At 35.6% G+C, this 18,970-nt stretch overlaps 1 protein-coding gene across 1 annotated transcript; it reads right to left on the bottom strand.

Moving 5' to 3' along the window:
* Nucleotides 1-7,336: 7,336 nt before the first annotated feature.
* On the bottom strand, nucleotides 7,337-16,568 carry LOC128637967 (prostate stem cell antigen-like). The gene is made up of 3 exons (XM_053689853.1): nucleotides 16,441-16,568; nucleotides 12,366-12,485; nucleotides 7,337-10,893 (listed from the first exon to the last, which is right to left on the bottom strand). The coding sequence occupies exons 1-3, from the start codon at nucleotides 16,496-16,498 to the stop codon at nucleotides 10,682-10,684; spliced, it is 390 nt and encodes a 129-aa protein (XP_053545828.1). The 5' UTR covers nucleotides 16,499-16,568; the 3' UTR covers nucleotides 7,337-10,681.
* Nucleotides 16,569-18,970: the final 2,402 nt, after the last annotated feature.

Below are 18,970 nucleotides of genomic sequence, written 5' to 3'. Positions count from 1 at the left end.
CAAAGATTTTTTTGCCTATCTACAATCTAGGAACCTAGCTAATAAATTGTTACATATTGAGAAAAAAGACTGGGGTTGGCCCTCACTCATACACAATCTAGAACTGTGTAAGACGGATAATTTTTCTATAAAAAAATGGTATAAGGAATCATTAAGACAGGAGGGCAAGCTAAATCTTCAATTGATTGTTAAGAAATGGCATTTAAAGGGGTTAACAGAATGTAATGAAGAATACATACAAAATAGTATTACTAGAATCAATAAGATCTTTATCTCTACAAATTTTAGAGAAGCTCATATTAATATATTAAATCACACATATCTTACTCCCGCATCTATGGCAAGGTGGAATAGTAAAACTCAAGATAAATGCGTTAAATGCGGTAGTAGAGGGGCGGACATTGTGCACCATTTTTGGGAATGTACACGAGTTAGACAATTCTGGTATAAAATGAGCTTCTGGTTATCTAGGATTCTTAAATCAGAAATGAAAATTTATCGAGAGCTGGTATTCTTCTTATTCCCCATGGATAGAAAAAAGATTAAGAATAAAGAATTTATTGAAATGGTTGTTGGAATGGCCAGGTTTTCATTGTTGAAAACCTGGATTTCAAGGAAGCTACCTACTAAAGCTGAAGTAAACAATCAACTATTTAAACAAATGTCGGTAGAACAATGCATGATAGAAAAAGATAAAAACAAGGAAATTGAAAGATTTTTCAAAAAATGGGAGATATTTATATACTCACAGCCAAACGAGCTGCAAAAAAGAATTATCTATCCACTTAGATCTACAGATTATGTAATGAATGCCATAATAAGGAATGAGGACAGGACTAATTTAATTTAATTTAACCTTTTTTTTTTTTTTTCTTCTTTCTCTTTCTCTTTCTCATTTTCTCTCTCTCTCTCTCCCCTTTTTTTTCTCTCAGTTTTTGTCGCCTACAAGGCTGTTTTGAATTGGAAAGAGAACCCAATCAGGGAGGAGTTAAGGGTTATATGTCTCTCAAAGAAATGGGAGAGCTGGGGGATAGAAATGAAAACAATTATTACTTTTATGTTTATTTCTGACTGATTGGTTTTATCAATTTCTTTTGTCAAATTTTCATTGTGTATGTATAACCCCCATGCAAGTACTTGTATTTTGATTTTCTTTTTTCTTTTTGTATCCCTGATGATTACTTAATAAAAAGATTAAAAAAAAAAAAATGCATAAAAAAGAAAATGAAAAAAAATAAAAAATAAATAAAGTTATTAACCCCTATTCCGCCACTCCCCGACCCCGTCACAACCTAAATAAAGTTATTAACCCTTATTCTGCCGCACCCCGACACCGTCGCCACTAAATAAATGTACTAAACCTCTGGCCTCCCACATCACCACCACTAACTAAACTTATTAACCCCTAAACCGTCAGCCCCCCAAATTGCCAAAAAAATTAAGCTATTAACCCCTAATACCTAACAACCCTCTAACTTTAAATTAAAATTACAACATCCCTATCTTCAAATAAATTTAAACTTACCTGTAGAATTAAAATAAACTATTTTAAACTATTAATTAACCTACCCTATCTATTATACTACAATTAAATTAAACTACCAGTTAAATTAACTAAATTACATATTAAAAAACCCTAACCCTACTCAAATTATTTAAATATACTATTAAGCCTTATTACAAATTAATAAAATACAGTTAAAGTTACAAAAAAAAACCCCACTAAATTACGAAAAATAAAAAACCACATTATCAAAAATAAAAAAGAATTACACCTAATCTAATAGCCCTATCAAAATAAAAAAAAGCCCTCCCAAAATAAAAAAAAACATAGCCTACAATAAACTACCAATGGCGCTTAAAAGGGCCTTATGGGGGCATTGCCCCAAATAAATCAGCTCTTTTACCTGTAAAAAAAAATCAAACACCCCCAACAGTAAAACCCACCACCCAACCAATCAGCCAATAGGATTGAGCTCTCATCCTATCGCTGATTGGAACAGCCAATAGAATGAGAGCTTCTCAAATCCTATTGGCTGATTGGAACAGCCAATAGGATTTTAGCAGCTCTAATCCTATTGACTGATTGAAATCTTTCAAACAATAGGAATGCAAGGGACGCCATCTTGGATGACGTCACTTGCATTGACGTTCCAGTTTACAGCGGTGACCGAATGGAGAGTATGCTCCACGCCGGATGTCTTCAGGATGGACCTGCTCCGTGTCGGATGGATGAAGATAGAAGATGCCGCCTGGATGGATCCTTCAAGCGAGACTTCAATAACTGTAAGTATATCGTCAGGGGTTATTGTTAGGTTTTTTAAGGGTTTTTTGGGTGGGTTTTATTTTTAGATTAGGGTCTGGGCATGTAAAAAAGCTAAATGCCCTTTTAAGGGCAAAGCCCATACAAATGCCCTTTTCAGGGCAATGGGGAGCTTAGGTTATTTTAGATAGGTGTTTTATTTGGGGGGTTGGTTGGTTGGGTGGTGGGTTTTACTGTTGGTGGGTGTTTGTATTTTTTTTACAGGTGAAAGAGCTGATTTCTTTGGAGCAATGCCCTACAAAAGGCCCTTTTAAGGGCCATTGGTAGTTTATTGTAGGCTAGGTTTTTTTTATTTTGGGGTGGTTATTAGATTAGGTGTAATTCTTTTTTATTTTTGATAATGTGTTTTTTAATTTTTTGTAATTTAGTGTTTGTTTTTTTCTGTAATTTATTAATTTGTAAAAAGGTTTAATAGTATATTTAAATAATTTGAGTAGGGATAGGGTTTTTTAATATGTAATTTAGTTAATTTAATTAGTAGTTTAATTTAATTGTAGTATAATAGTTAGGGTAGGTTAATTCATATTTTAAAATAGTTTTTTTAAATTCTACAAGTAAGGTTAAATTTATTTGAAGATAGGGATGTTGCAATTTTTATTTAAAGTTAGCGGGGTTGTTAGGTTTAGGGGTTAATAGCTTAATTTAGTTTATGGCGATGTGGGGGGCTGACGGTTTAGGGGTTAATAGGTTTAGTTAGTGGTAGGGATGTGGGAGGTCAGAGGTTTAGGGGTTAATATGTTTATTCAGTGGTGGCTGGGTCGGGGAGTGGCAGGTTAGGGGTTAATAACTTTATTTAGTTTGCAGCAATGTCGGGGGGTGGCAGATTAGGGGTGTTTAGACTCAGGTTTTATGTTTGGGTGTTAGGTTTAAACGTAACTTGTTTTCAACCATAAAAATCAATGGGATATCTGACAGCATCGAACATAAGCTTTCTGTGCTTTCAGACTCCCATTGATTTCTATGGCATCCGCGGCCTACAGGGTGGCGGATTGAAAACCAGGTACGCTGGGCCGAAATAGCCATGAACGTTCCTGTTAAAAGTTTGATAACTTTGAAAAAGTGTCAGATAGAGCCGAATGTGTATTTGGAACATCTGTAATGACAAAAGCATCAATTTGCGTCGGATTGAGACCAGCGGATTGTATGTTACGTCTGTAAATTCCGGCGTATTTGCGGTTGAGGCTTTGATAAATATCCCCCTAAGTTGTGATCTTGAAAGATTTAGTTTCTTGTTGCTATACCTTCTGCTCGAAGAGTCTCGGAACTCTCAGCTCTACAGTGTGATTCCCCTTATCTTATTTTTCATGCCGATAATGCGGTTCTTCGTACTAAGTAAGGTTTCCTTCCTAAGGTTGTTTCTAATAGAAATATCAATCAGGAAATTGTTGTTCCCTCTCTGTTTTCTAATCCTTCTTCTTCCAAAGAACGTTTGTTACACAATTTGGATGTTGTAGGTGCTCTTAAATTCTACTTACAGGCAACTAAGGATTTTCGCTAGTCCTCTGCCCTGTTTGTCTGTTTCTCTGGGAAACTTAAAAGTCAGAAAGCTACTGCTACTACTGTTTCTTTTTGGTTACGAAGTATAATTCGTTTGGCTTATGAGACTGCTGGACAGCAGCCTCCTAAGAGAATTAGGGCTCCTTCCACAAGAACTGTTTCCTCTTCTTGGGCTTTCAAAAATGAAGCTTCTGGGGAAAAAATTTGCAAGGCTGCAACTTGGTCTTCTATACATACTTTTTCCAAATGTTCCAAATTTGATATTTTTGCCTCGGCTGAGGCTTGTTTTGGGAGAAAGGTTCTTCAAGTGGCCATGCCTTCTGTTTAGGACTACCTGTCTTTTTCCTCCCTATTTATCCGTGTCCTCTAACTTGGGTATTGGTTCCTAACAGTAATTACTCAAGCCGTGGACTCACCATATCTTAGGAAAGAAAAACAAAATTTATGCTTACCTGATAAATTTATTTATTTCTGGATATGGTGAGTCCACGGCCCCACACTTTATTTTAAGACAGTTGTTCTTTAGACTATAACCTCAGGAACCTCTACACGTTGTGTTACTCCTTTTTCTCCATTTCCCTTTGGTCAAATGACTGGGGGTTGTGATTAAGGGAGTGATACTTGGCAGTTTAGCTGTGGTACTCTTTGCCTCCTCCTGCTGGCCAGGAGTGATATTCCCAACAGTAATTACTCAAGCCGTGGACACACCATATCAGGAAATAAATAAATTTATCAGGTAAGCATAAATTTTGTTTGTTTTTTTGTTAATACTTTGTGCGGACGTTTAGTTTTTTGTTGTTGTTAATACTTTGTGCAGGCAGCAAGGGCATATTTATGCATAGGCCAACAAGGCCGGTGCCTAAGCGGCAGATTTGAGGGGGCGGCACATTGTTGGCACTTTCTAATGTTGGCATTATTATTTTATTTTTTTATTATTAAAAAAAAATTCCCGTGCTGCTGTCACGTGACCCGGCTTTTGCCGAGGTCACGTGACGTTTTTCTCCTTCTGCTCACCTTCCTGTCTGCTCACAGTGCACGCCAATGCTGCACATGGATGGAGGGAGCCAGACGTGCATACGTGATGTGATCTCTTGATCTCCCAGGGCATTGGTCTCCAAACGGTAAGTGAATTGTCAAAAAAGACAGATCACGAGGAGGCTGAGCTGGTGGAGTGTGTGTGAGTCGAAAGCCTGGCTGAGAAAGTGACAGAGAGGAGACTGAGGACTGGTCTGGACTGGAGAGGAGGGGGGTGACCAGGCGAGGCGGGTGGCACATACCATAAATTGCAAGGTATTTTTTTTTGCAATTCGATTGTCATTGCGCCAGGTTGCTCCTCTATTCTCGAGTCTAGGCTCTAAGTCAAGCTATACATTTTTACAAGATCGATCGAGAGCCACTAATTGCTGCTGCTATGCTAGCAGCAGCTATTAGCGGCTGTCGATCGATCTTGTAAAAATGGGGCGGGCAGTGGGCACTGCCTGGTGGTGATCATGGTGAGATGTGACCAAGGATTCGGAAGGTCACGGTGGCATCTGGCTGCTGTGCTGCTGGCAGCATCAATATGGATATGATATGGGATCATATGGAAATGGGCTGTGCTATGACCTGTGGCCAGACTTTTTGAGCCTATGGTTCCTGGTTACTTTTTTAGATGTTTTATGTATACATGTGATTTTATTTTTAATTTTCAGTGGCTGCATGAAGAAATTAGATTTTTTTTTATTAAACTAAGTTGTTAAAAATAATTTATGAAACTTACATCTAGGATAGAATGGGCTGGGCTGGGCTGTAATCAGTGCCTTCTTCTGTAAGTGATTGCATTATGAAATGTAACATCCAGACTGTAGCTTAGGAAATATATTCCTGCTGCAGTTTACAACGTTCAAAACAGTAAAAATATTTAGAGCACATACAAAAATAACCCAAACTCACTGAAAATCTTTTATTTTATCTTTGCTTTTGTCTATGACAATGGATGTGGTTTATATATAGAAGGTCTAGGTTTTAATATTCTTAACAACTTAGTGTTTAAGGAAATATTTATCTATCAAAAGAACTACAAAACAAAATATGGAATTTAAATGGAGTTCAAGTTCCCACTCAAGCATAAAAAGTTGGGAATCTGGTATTAGTCACATTAAAAAAAAAATACTAGAAAGAATGATGTATTTAAAGCTAAACTTAGCCTGATAATTTCTTTTAGCTATTGAGAGGGGGCAGCAGGATTCTGACTGCCTAGGGCAGCACAAAACCTAAATACGCCCCTGGCGGGCGGTTAGTTTTTTTTTGTTATTTTGTGCGAACGGTTAGGTGTTTTTTTCGTGGCAGCCAACATTATCTTGGATGCGTGCGCAACTGACGACGGTGACGGATGCTTTACAAACATGATTATAGTATAGATGAGTGTAATACTTTAGTTTAATATGTTTTGGATGATTTTTTTTTTTTTAATGCTTACACTTTATTTCAGGTCTCAAGTCGCACTAAATATTCTAGCGCAGTTTCAGCATTCGGACGTGTGTAAACTATAATCTCCATTAAAAGTGCGTTAACCCTTTTATGGTAAATAGGATTTATCATGGACTGCTTATCACGACCCCACGCTACATTAGCACGCCGTTTGTAATCTGGGCCAATATAAACAATACCAAAATGTAACACCCTTATTCTGGCACTGCTATAGCTTAATACAACTATTCTACATTAAAGTGAAAGTTCATTTTCTGCCAAAACATTAATGCCATCGATTCATCTTAAAACCCTGTATGTAGTCGCTAACATTTTTTTTTTTTTTAAATCCCTTCTTATTTTTTATATAATCTTTATTTTTCTCACATACAGAGGTCTATTTAATAAATGTCTGTCGGACCTGATCCGACAGTGCAGGTCCGACAGACCTTGCTGAATGCGGAGAGCAATACGCTCTCCGTATTCAGCATTGCACCAGCAGCTCACAAGAGCTGCTGGTGCAACGCCGCCCCCTGCAGACGGGGGGTGTCAATCAACCCGATCGTACTCGATCGGGTTGATTTCCGGCGATTCCTGTCCGCCTGCTCAGAGCAGGCGAATAGGGTGATGGAGCAGCGGTCTTCAGACTCGCCAGAAACACGGGCCCACAAGCTCCATAAGGAGTTTGATAAATGGGCCTCACAGTCTTTTCTGATCCTCTGCCTACCCGCTCATTTCCTGTTTTTTCTCTTTCACGCGTAAGAACGATCCCACCCGCTCTTACGTGTTCATTCGTTCACGCTCTACTGAAGCATCCTGTATTGGGCATGCTTTAAAATACGATCCCTGCTGTGATACATATTAACACAATGAATCACTAGATTCATTGCTTTGTAACATAGCAGTGATCGTATTAGCGGGTCCTGTACGCATGCGTGTCTCATGAACGCGCTTCTATACAAGCATTGAATTCAATGAGACACGCATGCGTAGTTTAAGTTGGGGGCGTATAGTAAATCTATTCGAACGCCACTGGGAGACCTATAAGAATCATGAAGACGATATTCCTTATTTCAAAATAAACATTTTTTTATATCCAGGCAGAGTGACAGCAATATATAATAGCGGATTGAAAGGTAAAATTATAACTTTATTAATACAAAAAAAAATCATGAATTAAACCCAACCTTATTTTAGATGTATTTTGCGTTGCGGCATAGAGGTGCACGATAGTTTACTTTTCCTTTAAAGACTTGTATGTATATAAATATAGATATACATATATATATATATATATATATATATATATATATATATACATATATATATACATATATATATATATATATATATTTATACACATCAAATTATTTTATTAATATATACAATGCTCAATTTGCTTATTAAAGTATGACATTCATAATTTTTAATGACATTTCTGACTGCAGTGAAAAAAAGATTTTCAACACAAAGCGAGTATCATTCACTTTCTTATATACTGCAAACCTTCATAAATAAAACATACATTACGCTGTCATTTAATACAATTACATAAAAATGACCCAGAACATTCCTGCAAATCCCAAAAAGATGTGAAGAATAAACCTGAAATATAGTATAATACAAAATGTTCTAGTTTTCTACTGGTTTCAACTGTTACAATTTCTATATGTGAAAATTAAAGGGACAGTAAAAAACTAATTTATATTTGTCCCTAATTGTCCCCGTCAGAGATTAGATAAAGGACCCTTGTTATATAATCTAATACTTTTACATTTATGTTTTCAATGTGTGATCAGCTAATCTAATTTACAAACACACAGCTACATATTAAAGGGACATTAAGGGCTAGATTACAAGTGGAGTGCTAAATATCGCTTTCATGAAAGCGATATTAGGCTGCATGAAGTAAAACCAGCGCACGCTATTGTGCGCTGGTATTACTAGTTAAGAGCAATGCGAACGTAAGCTCACAAGAGCGTGCTTCCATAGACTCCAATGGAGAGACGACATCAGAACCTTAGCACAGCGAATGGGGTTAAGTAGCGCAGCGATGGCAGCAAATATAAATAGATATGTATATACACATATACATAAGTATTAACATATAAATTTACAGGGAACACACAGTTTCCATAGACGGCAATGTAAAGGCATTTTTCAGTGCTTTTTTTTTCTATTACCGCACTCCCACCAACCTTACCGCCAGAATTCTGCCTAGTGCAGTTATTTTACTAAAAAATAAAAATGGTAGAATATGTATTTTGGGGACATTTGAGGCATGTTTATAAAATTAACCAGAGATTGCGGTAGCAAAAACCAGCCACTTATTTATTGCACGCCCGCAAATGGGCATCTGCTGCTTCATAAATCTAGACCATAGTCCCTTTAACCCTTTGAGTGCTAAGCAGGATTTTAAAACTGCTTTACTTGAATCATAAAGGACTTGAATCCCTTTAATCATCATCATCCCTTTAATCATCTGCAAACAATACAGTTGAGTTTCAATGTTCCTTAAAAGATCATTAATAAACAGAATAAAGAGAAGTTAAATCAGAACCCCAGGGCACATCACTTCCAACTTTTGCCCAATTTTAGAATTTTCCAATTTACTTATATTATCAAACCTATTTCATTCTCATGTTATTACTTGTTGAAGAGATATCTATAGATAGGTATTGTGCACATGCCTGAAGCACTACATGACAGGAAATAGTGCTTTTGCTAATGTTTAACATCGTTGCAAAACTGCAGACATGTGCACATGGTTTGTTAAAAGCAAATGTAACATAATGGCCTTTAAGAAACTTTCCAATTTACTTCCATTTTCAAATTTTGTACAGTGTTTTTTTATTTACACTTTCTGGGGAACAAGATCCTAATGAGCATGTGCACAAGCTCACAGGGTATATGTATACTAGTCTGTGACTGGCTGATGTCCGTCACATGATACAGGGGGCCGGACAATGGGAGAAAAAAATAAATGTGTCAGAAAAAAATCTACTGCTTATTTGAAATTCAGAGTAACTGCTAGTGCATTGTCTTTTTATTATGCACATGTTAATTATGTAATTCTACTGCATTGAGTTGTCCTTTAAAAATTAAAGGGACAATGTACTGTAAGATTTTCTCCCTGTTTAGGGTTAGATTTCAAGTGGAGCGGCAATTTATTGCGCTCCTGCAAACGCAAATAATAGAAACAACATGACCCCACAATGAATTCCTCATCATATTTCCCCTTAGCAATTAATCCCTATATAAAAAAAACACATAACATTGGAAATTGCAGTGTAAGTGAGGGCATTTCAGTTTGGGAAAGAAGTATTTTTGCAATCTACTTGTATTTCTCTAGTAAAAGCTAACACAGTTCCAGCGTCATATGGACCTATACCGCGCATGCCCTGCACCAGAATTCAAACACTGTGCTATGTGTGTAAATTAATCACTGGCCCAATTTATATACCAGGCGAATGAATACTGGTGCTGGGGGATAAGCAGCATATCTACATATGTTGCTGAAACCGTAACAACTTTTATTGGAAGCATCTTTGCTAATACAAGTAAATTGCACAAATGTTTCAATTCACTGTAGCTAAATATAATAATATTTAGTGAGCACAGGAGTGGAAGGAAATCATGTCCTAGATCTGCTGTCTGCATAAGAAAGGCATTTGGTAGAGCTTACTGCATTAGAAACATATTTTGTGTAGATCACTTCATTAAAAAAAGGTTTTGTTAAGATTGTTATATTACAAAAACATTTTGTAGAGATTACTGAATTAGAAACACTTTGTTTAGAGATCACTAAATTAGAATCTCATTCTGTACAGATTGCTGTATTAGAAACACATTTTGTACAGATTTCTGTATTAGAAACACATTTTGTACAGATTGCTGAGTTAGAAACGCGTCTTGTACAGATTAATGAGTTAGAAACCCATTTTGTACAGATCACTGTATTTTAAACACATTTTGTAGAGATTGCTGAGTTAGAAACGCGTTTTGTACAGATTAATGAGTTTGAAACACATTTTGTACAGAACTCTCAGTTAGAAACACATTTTGTACAGATCACTGTATTATAAACACATTTTGTACAGATTACTGTATTATTAACACATTTTGTACAGATCACTGTATTACAAACACATTTTGTACAGATTACTGAGTTAGAAACGTGTTTTGTACAGATCGCTGAATTAGAAACACATTTTGTACAGATTGCTGAATTAGAAACACATTTTGTACAGATTAATGAGTTAGAAAGACATTTTGTACAGATCGCTGAATTAGAAACAAATTTTCTGGAAAGCAGTAAATTAGAAACGCGTTTTGTGGAGATAACTGTATTTCTTCAACATCTGTATTCCATCCCATTTATTACTTCTTTACTGATGTCAAGTGATATACAATCTACATGTTCTTGATGACACAAAGGACCAAAGCACATGCTGTTGCCAAGATGACGTTGCTTTGCAAAGCGGTTTGTCCATTCCAGGGAGCGTCTCTGTTGCACAAATCACTTCCACAACATTCCATTTTGCGTGCTAGAATCTTTATATCATAATTAACTTGGTTGCATTCGCCAGTCACAGCACACTTTTTGGATATTTTTGCACCATTAACTGGATGAAAGGAAGAAGAATTAAAAATCTGTAAGCTCCACATTCCTGATCACCATATAACAATACTTTTATTGGTAAATTCTTAACAACACATACATGTTGAACTTAGATTTTGCTAGGAGTTTTTGAGATACTGATTTGAAGGGAAATGTATGCACTTAGATTGAAAACTGGTTTAAAGGGACATTACATCCAAAACTTTTTATTTATGATTCAGACAGAACATGTGTTTCTAAACAACTTTCCAATTTGATTCTATTATCTAAATGGCTTATTTTTCTTGGTATCCTTAGTTGAAAAGCATATCTATGTAGGTTCAGGAGCAGCAATGCATTACTAGGAGCTAGCTGCTGATTGTTAGCTACACAAAAATCTCTTTTAATTGGTTCGCCAGATGTCTTCAGATAGCTCCCAGTGGTGCACAGCTGCTCCTTCAAAAAAGAATACCAAGAAATGCAAGCAAATTGGATAAAAGAAGTAAATTGGAAAGTTGTTTAAAATCACATTCTCTATTTGAATCATGAAAAATAAGAAAAAGAAAAATGCTGGGTTTCATGTCCCTTTAAGTATATAGTGCAGAGAGTTATTGTTAAAGGAACACAAAACCCAAAAAATGTATTTCATTATTCAGATACAGCATTCAATTTTAAACAACTTTCCGATTTACTTCTATTATCAAATTTTCTTCATTTTCTTGTTATACTTTGTTAAAAAGCTGGAAGGTAAGTTTAGAAGTGTGCACGTCTAGTTTTGCAACAGTGTTATACATTAGCAAGAACACTAGATGGCAGCACCATTTCCTGTCATGTAGTGCTTCAGACATGTGCACGCTACATATCTAGATATCTCTTCAACAAAGAATAACATGAGAACAAAATAACTTTGATAATAGAAGTAAATTGGAAACCTTTTTAAAAATTGTATTCTCTATCTGAATCATGAAAGAAAGATTTTGGATTTCATTTCCCTTTAATGGAAAATTCTAAAATTGGGCACAAGTTGTAAGTGGTGGGCCTTGGTTTCACTTATCTTTATTCTATTTATTAATGATATTTTAAGGAGCATTGAAACTCCACTGATATTGTTTGCAGATGCTTCAAAATTAAAGGGACAATGTACTGTACCATTTTCTCCCTTTAATGTGTTATTAGTAATTAATTTTACTTATTAGAGTAGATTAAATTGTTGTCATTTTATATAACTGTTTTAGCCTGTTGAACCCATTATTTATATATACAATATGAATACAGCTGCTTTCTATGTAGAAAAGCTATGTAAACAGGGGAGAATATCAATAAATAACCTCCTACACACACACACAAAAGTTGTTTACACTGAAGCAACAATTTCACATGTCCTAGTTTTTGTCTCCAACTTTCTCCTGCTGTACATGATAATAACAGTGTTGAGCAATTTATAATTAACAATGTACAATTAGTGACACACCTATGCTGATGGTTTGTAATACTTACACAACTTCTCTGTTGTTGCTAAGCAAACATTAAACGAAGGAGCACATGTTTCAACTGGAAGGCTATTGCATTCTGTGTTATTCTTCATATCTTTACAGTTGTAGCATTGCAGAGATGTCACTAAATAAGAATAAAATATGATTAAAAAAAAGAATCTTTTGTAAAAAACATTGATTGAACCTAACTTATTATTGTTTTTATTTTAGTACTGCATATTGTTCACACACCAACTACAAAATACAGCCTGTAATTTTCCTGCTTATAGTTACTTGCGTCATTTTGTAATTTCTTTTCAAGCTGTAACTTGAATAAACAGGATTCTTAGTTGCTAAAATAAAATATCACAAATCATTTGCCTTTATTAAGCTTTGCTATTGATTTGGATATTGTTGTATTGTGTAAGTCATATTGAGCAGTACAAGCCCTGTGTTTGCAGATATGTTAAAGAGAAATGACACGTTTAGGTGTTTGTTACACGCTAATGTGTACTGGTATTACAAGTTAAGCGTAATGTGAATGCGCAGAGATTGCAGCATTTTTAAATATATATGTATATGCTTACTGGATATAGAACAAAGCATTCACTGGTCTTGTAAAGTGTTCAAATCAAATGTATTCCTTAGTGACGTTTCAGGGTATTCACCCATTCATCAGACCAACCTTTAATCTTAGCACCCTGGCATTTGATCACCTGTCTGTGAGAGTGCACTTACCCTACTACCTATGTATATGCGTATATATGTATGTGTTAATATGTGTAATATATATATATATACGTATATATTTACTGGGAACACACAGTTCCCATAGACTGCAATGTAAAGGCACTTTTTAGTCCCGTTTTTTTCCTAACACCCCACGCCCTCCAACTTTAAAGCCCCAAAACTGCCTAGTGTAGTTGTTTTTTATTAAAACATATATATAATTATTTTGAGGGCATTTGGTGTACTTTCAGAAAATTAACCAGAGATCAAATTTCTGGGCGCTAATTGCTACTGCGAGCGCACGGTTGCAATAACCAGCTACTTGTAATGGCTGGTTAATTTTTGCTAATTCGTGGGCGCGCAATAATTTTGCACTCCACTTGTAATCTAGCTCTTAATAGATTAAAAAAAGTTAATAAGCGTTTACCTTGTGTTGTGTGTATTTTATGTAAACATGTAACCATTAAACTCAGCTGGAATTAAATGATCGATAATTACTACAATAATGCAATATAAACTATACAAGTCATCTAGTTTATAGAGCTAGTTGCTGCATAGTTATCTGTAAACATTACAGTTAATTGCAACCAATTACATTATACAGTAATGGCTGGATCACAACATTTATAATTAATTTCAAATTATTAAAAGCTTTAATATAAGTAACACAGTTACTTGCAATCAGCCAGTGATCGTATTAAAAAAAAAAATATGTATAGAACTATATTAAACGTTAACTCTTCTTTATTTAATTCTTATGACCAGAACTTCACACAAAAATACATAGACAAACACATAAACACACACACATTAACAAACACATAAACACACACACAAACAGACATATATACACACATAAACACCCACACATACACACACACATAGACAAAAACATAATCACATACGAACACATACACACATGCATAGACAAACACATACTCATATATACACACAAAAAACACACACATAGACAAACACTTAAACACACACACACACACATAGACAAACACATAAACACACACAGACATACACCCACACACATGCACATATATACATACACACATAGACAAACACACACAGACATACACATAAGCACACACACATAGACAAGCACATAAACACACACAGACACACACACACATAGACAGACACATGAACACACACACAGACATATATACACACATAAACACCCACACACCCACATACAAACATGCACATACATACACATACACGCACACACATAGACAAAAACATAAACACACACCCATACAAACACATACACACACATAGACAAACATATAAAAACACATGCACATACATACACACACATAGACAAACACACATACACACATGCACATACACACACACATAGACAAACACATAAACACACACACACGTGCACATACATACACTAATACACACTCACATGCACATACAAACACACACATAGACAAGCACATAAACACACACACATATACACAAACAGAAACATACATACACATAAACACATACACACATATACATACATGCACACATAGACAAACACATAAACACACACACACATGCACATACATACACACACATATAAATACACACACATATACACACATCACAAAATACACACATACATACACAGATATATACTCATATACACACACATCACAGACATACACACACATATATAACCACATACATATATGGTCACACACACACCTACGCAATCATGCACATACACAAACTTACTCAAACACATAGTTACACACAGACACATGCATTCTCAGACACACATACACTCACACAGACACCTATATTCTCACAAAGACACATACATATACACACAAATACAAACCAACATTCACACACACATATATACAAACACAATATATACAATGATACAAAAATTCTCACTTAAAAACCCACATACACATATGCATACAAACACACAGATATATACACACACTCACACATACATATAGACACATACATATACACACAAATTTACCGAGATACATAATCACACAGACACACACATATACACACACATCTATACAAACCATATAGAAAATTATACATATATTCTATATACAGATACATATATTATCATGCATACAAACACACACATTTTTTTGTATTAAAACATTTGGTTCGCAAATTACTACACTTTCATTTGACAGCTAACTGGTTAAAGAATTGCACACAACAATCCATGGGGCCGATTTATCAATTTCTGGTGGACATGATACGCTGTAGCGTATCAGTCCATCAGACAACGCTGAATGCTGTCAGCAAAAGCTGTCAGCGTTTAACACTGCACAAGCAGTTCTGGTTACTGCTTGTGCAATGCCGCCCCCTGCAGATTGGCTGCTAGCAGGGGGTGTCAATCAACCCAATCGTATGCTATCAGGCGGAGTGATGTCCGCAGCCTCAGAGACGGCGGTCGAGTTAAGAAGCAGCGGTCTTAAGACCGCTGCTTCTTATCTCCTGTTTCTGGCAAGCTTAAAGGCTTGCGCAGAAACAGGGGTATTTGGCCCCATTCAGGCCATGATAAATTGGCCCCCATGTCTTTATTTAGCTTTTAAAACTAGGAAGATAAAAATGATTATACTCTTCTGTGTGTCTTAGTTATTGCAAACTGCATGACGATCATAAAAAATAACAAGAAAATAAAACAATTAAAAAGGAACTATCATTTATTGAACTGCAAAAGCTTTTATATTAATCTTTACAGAGTTGACTGATAGGCAAAAAAATAATAGTAATGTGTTAGTGAAACAGTATTGACACAGAAGTAGCAAGATCTAAAACTCTAAATTTAATCTGAGTCACATGATAATATCACATGAAAATAAAGAATTTAGTTAATTTAGGAAGCATACAAATATATTGTAAAACATTTGATTCTCTAGAAACATTCACTAAGCATATAATATGTCTAATAATAGAAATTACACTTTATGTAAGTCAGTATGGAGCATACAAAGATGATCTAGCGGATAAGCTAAAAATCTAAATAACTTTTTACATTTCTGAAGCCAACAAGATTAAAAATATCATCTCTGCAATCCCAAAGAGGAATGTGTGTGCCAGATTCAGTAAAAAATATGTTAAATCCAGCAGGTCGTATGAACAATACATGTATGAAAATCTTTATCAGTCTTTGCTGAATTGTTTTGCAGACAGGTGAGATAGGCTTTAGGTAAAGTCAGGAATATCTGATGTGTTAAACTAATTACAACAAAATATACTTAGTATCAACAGTAAACCCAAATTAAACCAAACTGTAAATTAAAATGACTAAATTCATACAACTAGAAAAACTAATTCTACAGTAACACGTATTTATTGGTAATGTGATCTGTATAAAAACTTACCACTAGCTATGCTCCACAATGCAAAGGGTGAGATTAATAGTACAAAGATGATATTCATTTTGGTAGATGAAATATACTCGCTAGAATTTTTGTTGCAGTGGGAGTTTTAGTAAAAAGTGATCCTTTTATCAGATTACCTCCAGGTAAGCCCTCCCATATCATATGGTGTATTACTGGTTATGATGAGTATGACACAGGGTGGGGCTGGGCAATGCAAAAACGACACAGCTTTGTTTTAACTTTTTTTTTTTAAATATACAAAATTAAAACAACAACCTTATACATTTAGGGCTAGATTTCGAGTGGCCTGCTAACTAGAGCAAAAGCTGTTTTGGATTGTTGGACACAACAGAAAGAGCGCGCTTATTAGGAGTTAAAAGTAGACGCGTTTGCTTGAGTGCAACCAAATTTAATGTGTGTCAGGTAGGGATGGGCAAATGTGTTTATATCTGAATTTGAATGTTAGAACGAATGTTGTAGAAATTCGATTTACATAATAGAATGTTAAACGAATATTCTTAAAAATTCGATTTTCGAATGTTGTTAACAGTTTTCGAATGTCACATTCGAATTCGAATGTCACATTCAAATTCGAATATTACATTTATAAAACACAATTGTAGACTAGAAACACTATTTCGAATGTCACATTCAAATCGAATGTCACATTCAAATTCGAATATTACATTTATAAAACACAGTATTAGACTAGAAATAATATTTCGAATTCGAATGTCACATTCAAATCGAATATAACATTCAAATCGAATATCACACTTAAAACACAGTATTATACAGGGAGTGCAGAATTATTAGGCAAATGAGTATTTTGACCACATCATCCTCTTTATGCATGTTGTCTTACTCCAAGCTGTATAGACTCGAAAGCCTACTACCAATTAAGCATATTAGGTGATGTGCATCTCTGTAATGAGAAGGGGTGTGGTCTAATGACATCAACACTCTATGTCAGGTGTGCATAATTATTAGGCAACTTCCTTTCCTTTGGCAAAATGGGTCAAAAGAAGGACTTGACAGGCTCAGAAAAGTCAAAAATAGTGAGATATCTTGCAGAGGGATGCAGCACTCTTAAAATTGCAAAGCTTCTGAAGCGTGATCATCGAACAATCAAGCGTTTCATTCAAAATAGTCAACAGGGTCGCAAGAAGCGTGTGGAAAAACCAAGGCGCAAAATAACTGCCCATGAACTGAGAAAAGTCAAGCGTGCAGCTGCCAAGATGCCACTTGCCACCAGTTTGGCCATATTTCAGAGCTGCAACATCACTGGAGAGCCCAAAAGCACAAGGTGTGCAATACTCAGAGACATGGCCAAGGTAAGAAAGGCTGAAAGACGACCACCACTGAACAAGACACACAAGCTGAAACGTCAAGACTGGGCCAAGAAATATCTCAAGACTGATTTTTCTAAGGTTTTATGGACTGATGAAATGAGAGTGAGTCTTGATGGGCCAGATGGATGGGCCCTTGGCTGGATTGGTAAAGGGCAGAGAGCTCCAGTCCGACTCAGACGCCAGCAAGGTGGAGGTGGAGTACTGGTTTGGGCTGGTATCATCAAAGATGAGCTTGTGGGGCCTTTTCGGGTTGAGGATGGAGTCAAGCTCAACTCCCAGTCCTACTGCCAGTTTCTGGAAGACTCCTTCTTCAAGCAGTGGTACAGGAAGAAGTCTGCATCCTTCAAGAAAAACATGATTTTCATGCAGGACAATGCTCCATCACACGCGTCCAAGTACTCCACAGCATGGCTGGCAAGAAAGGGTATAAAAGAAGAAAATCTAATGACATGGCCTCCTTGTTCACCTGATCTGAACCCCATTTAGAACCTGTGGTCCATCATCAAATGTGAGATTTACAAGGAGGGAAAACAGTACACCTCTCTGAACAGTGTCTGGGAGGCTGTGGTTGCTGCTGCAGGCAATGTTGATGGTGAATAGATCAAAACAATGACAGAATCCATGGATGGCAGGCTTTTGAGTGTCCTTGCAAAGAAAGGTGGCTATATTGGTCACTGATTTGTTTTTGTTTTGTTTTTGAATGTCAGAAATGTATATTTGTGAATGTTGAGATGTTATATTGGTTTAACTGGAAAAAATAAATAATTGAAATGGGTATATATTTGTTTTTTGTTAAGTTGCCTAATAATTATGCACAGTAATAGTCACCTGCACACACAGATATCCCCCTAAAATAGCTAAAACTAAAAACAAACTAAAAACTACTTCCAAAACTATTCAGCTTTGATATTAATGAGTTTTTTGGGTTCATTGAGAACATGGTTGTTGTTCAATAATAAAATTAATCCTCAAAAATACAACTTGCCTAATAATTCTGCACTCCCTGTATATATACACAGAAAAGTACAATTACACTCATATAAACACTGTCTGATATGTTTGTGTGTGATTACAAATGTATTTAAGTGTTTGTATGTGTACATATATATATTTATATGTGTATGTATGTATTTACATACACATACAAACATATAAATACATATGTACATACACACATA

This window comes from Bombina bombina, chromosome 8 (assembly GCF_027579735.1).
Source record: "Bombina bombina isolate aBomBom1 chromosome 8, aBomBom1.pri, whole genome shotgun sequence".
NCBI classification, from domain to species: Eukaryota; Metazoa; Chordata; class Amphibia; order Anura; family Bombinatoridae; genus Bombina; species Bombina bombina.
This window is presented reverse-complemented; position numbering and strand designations above follow the sequence as displayed.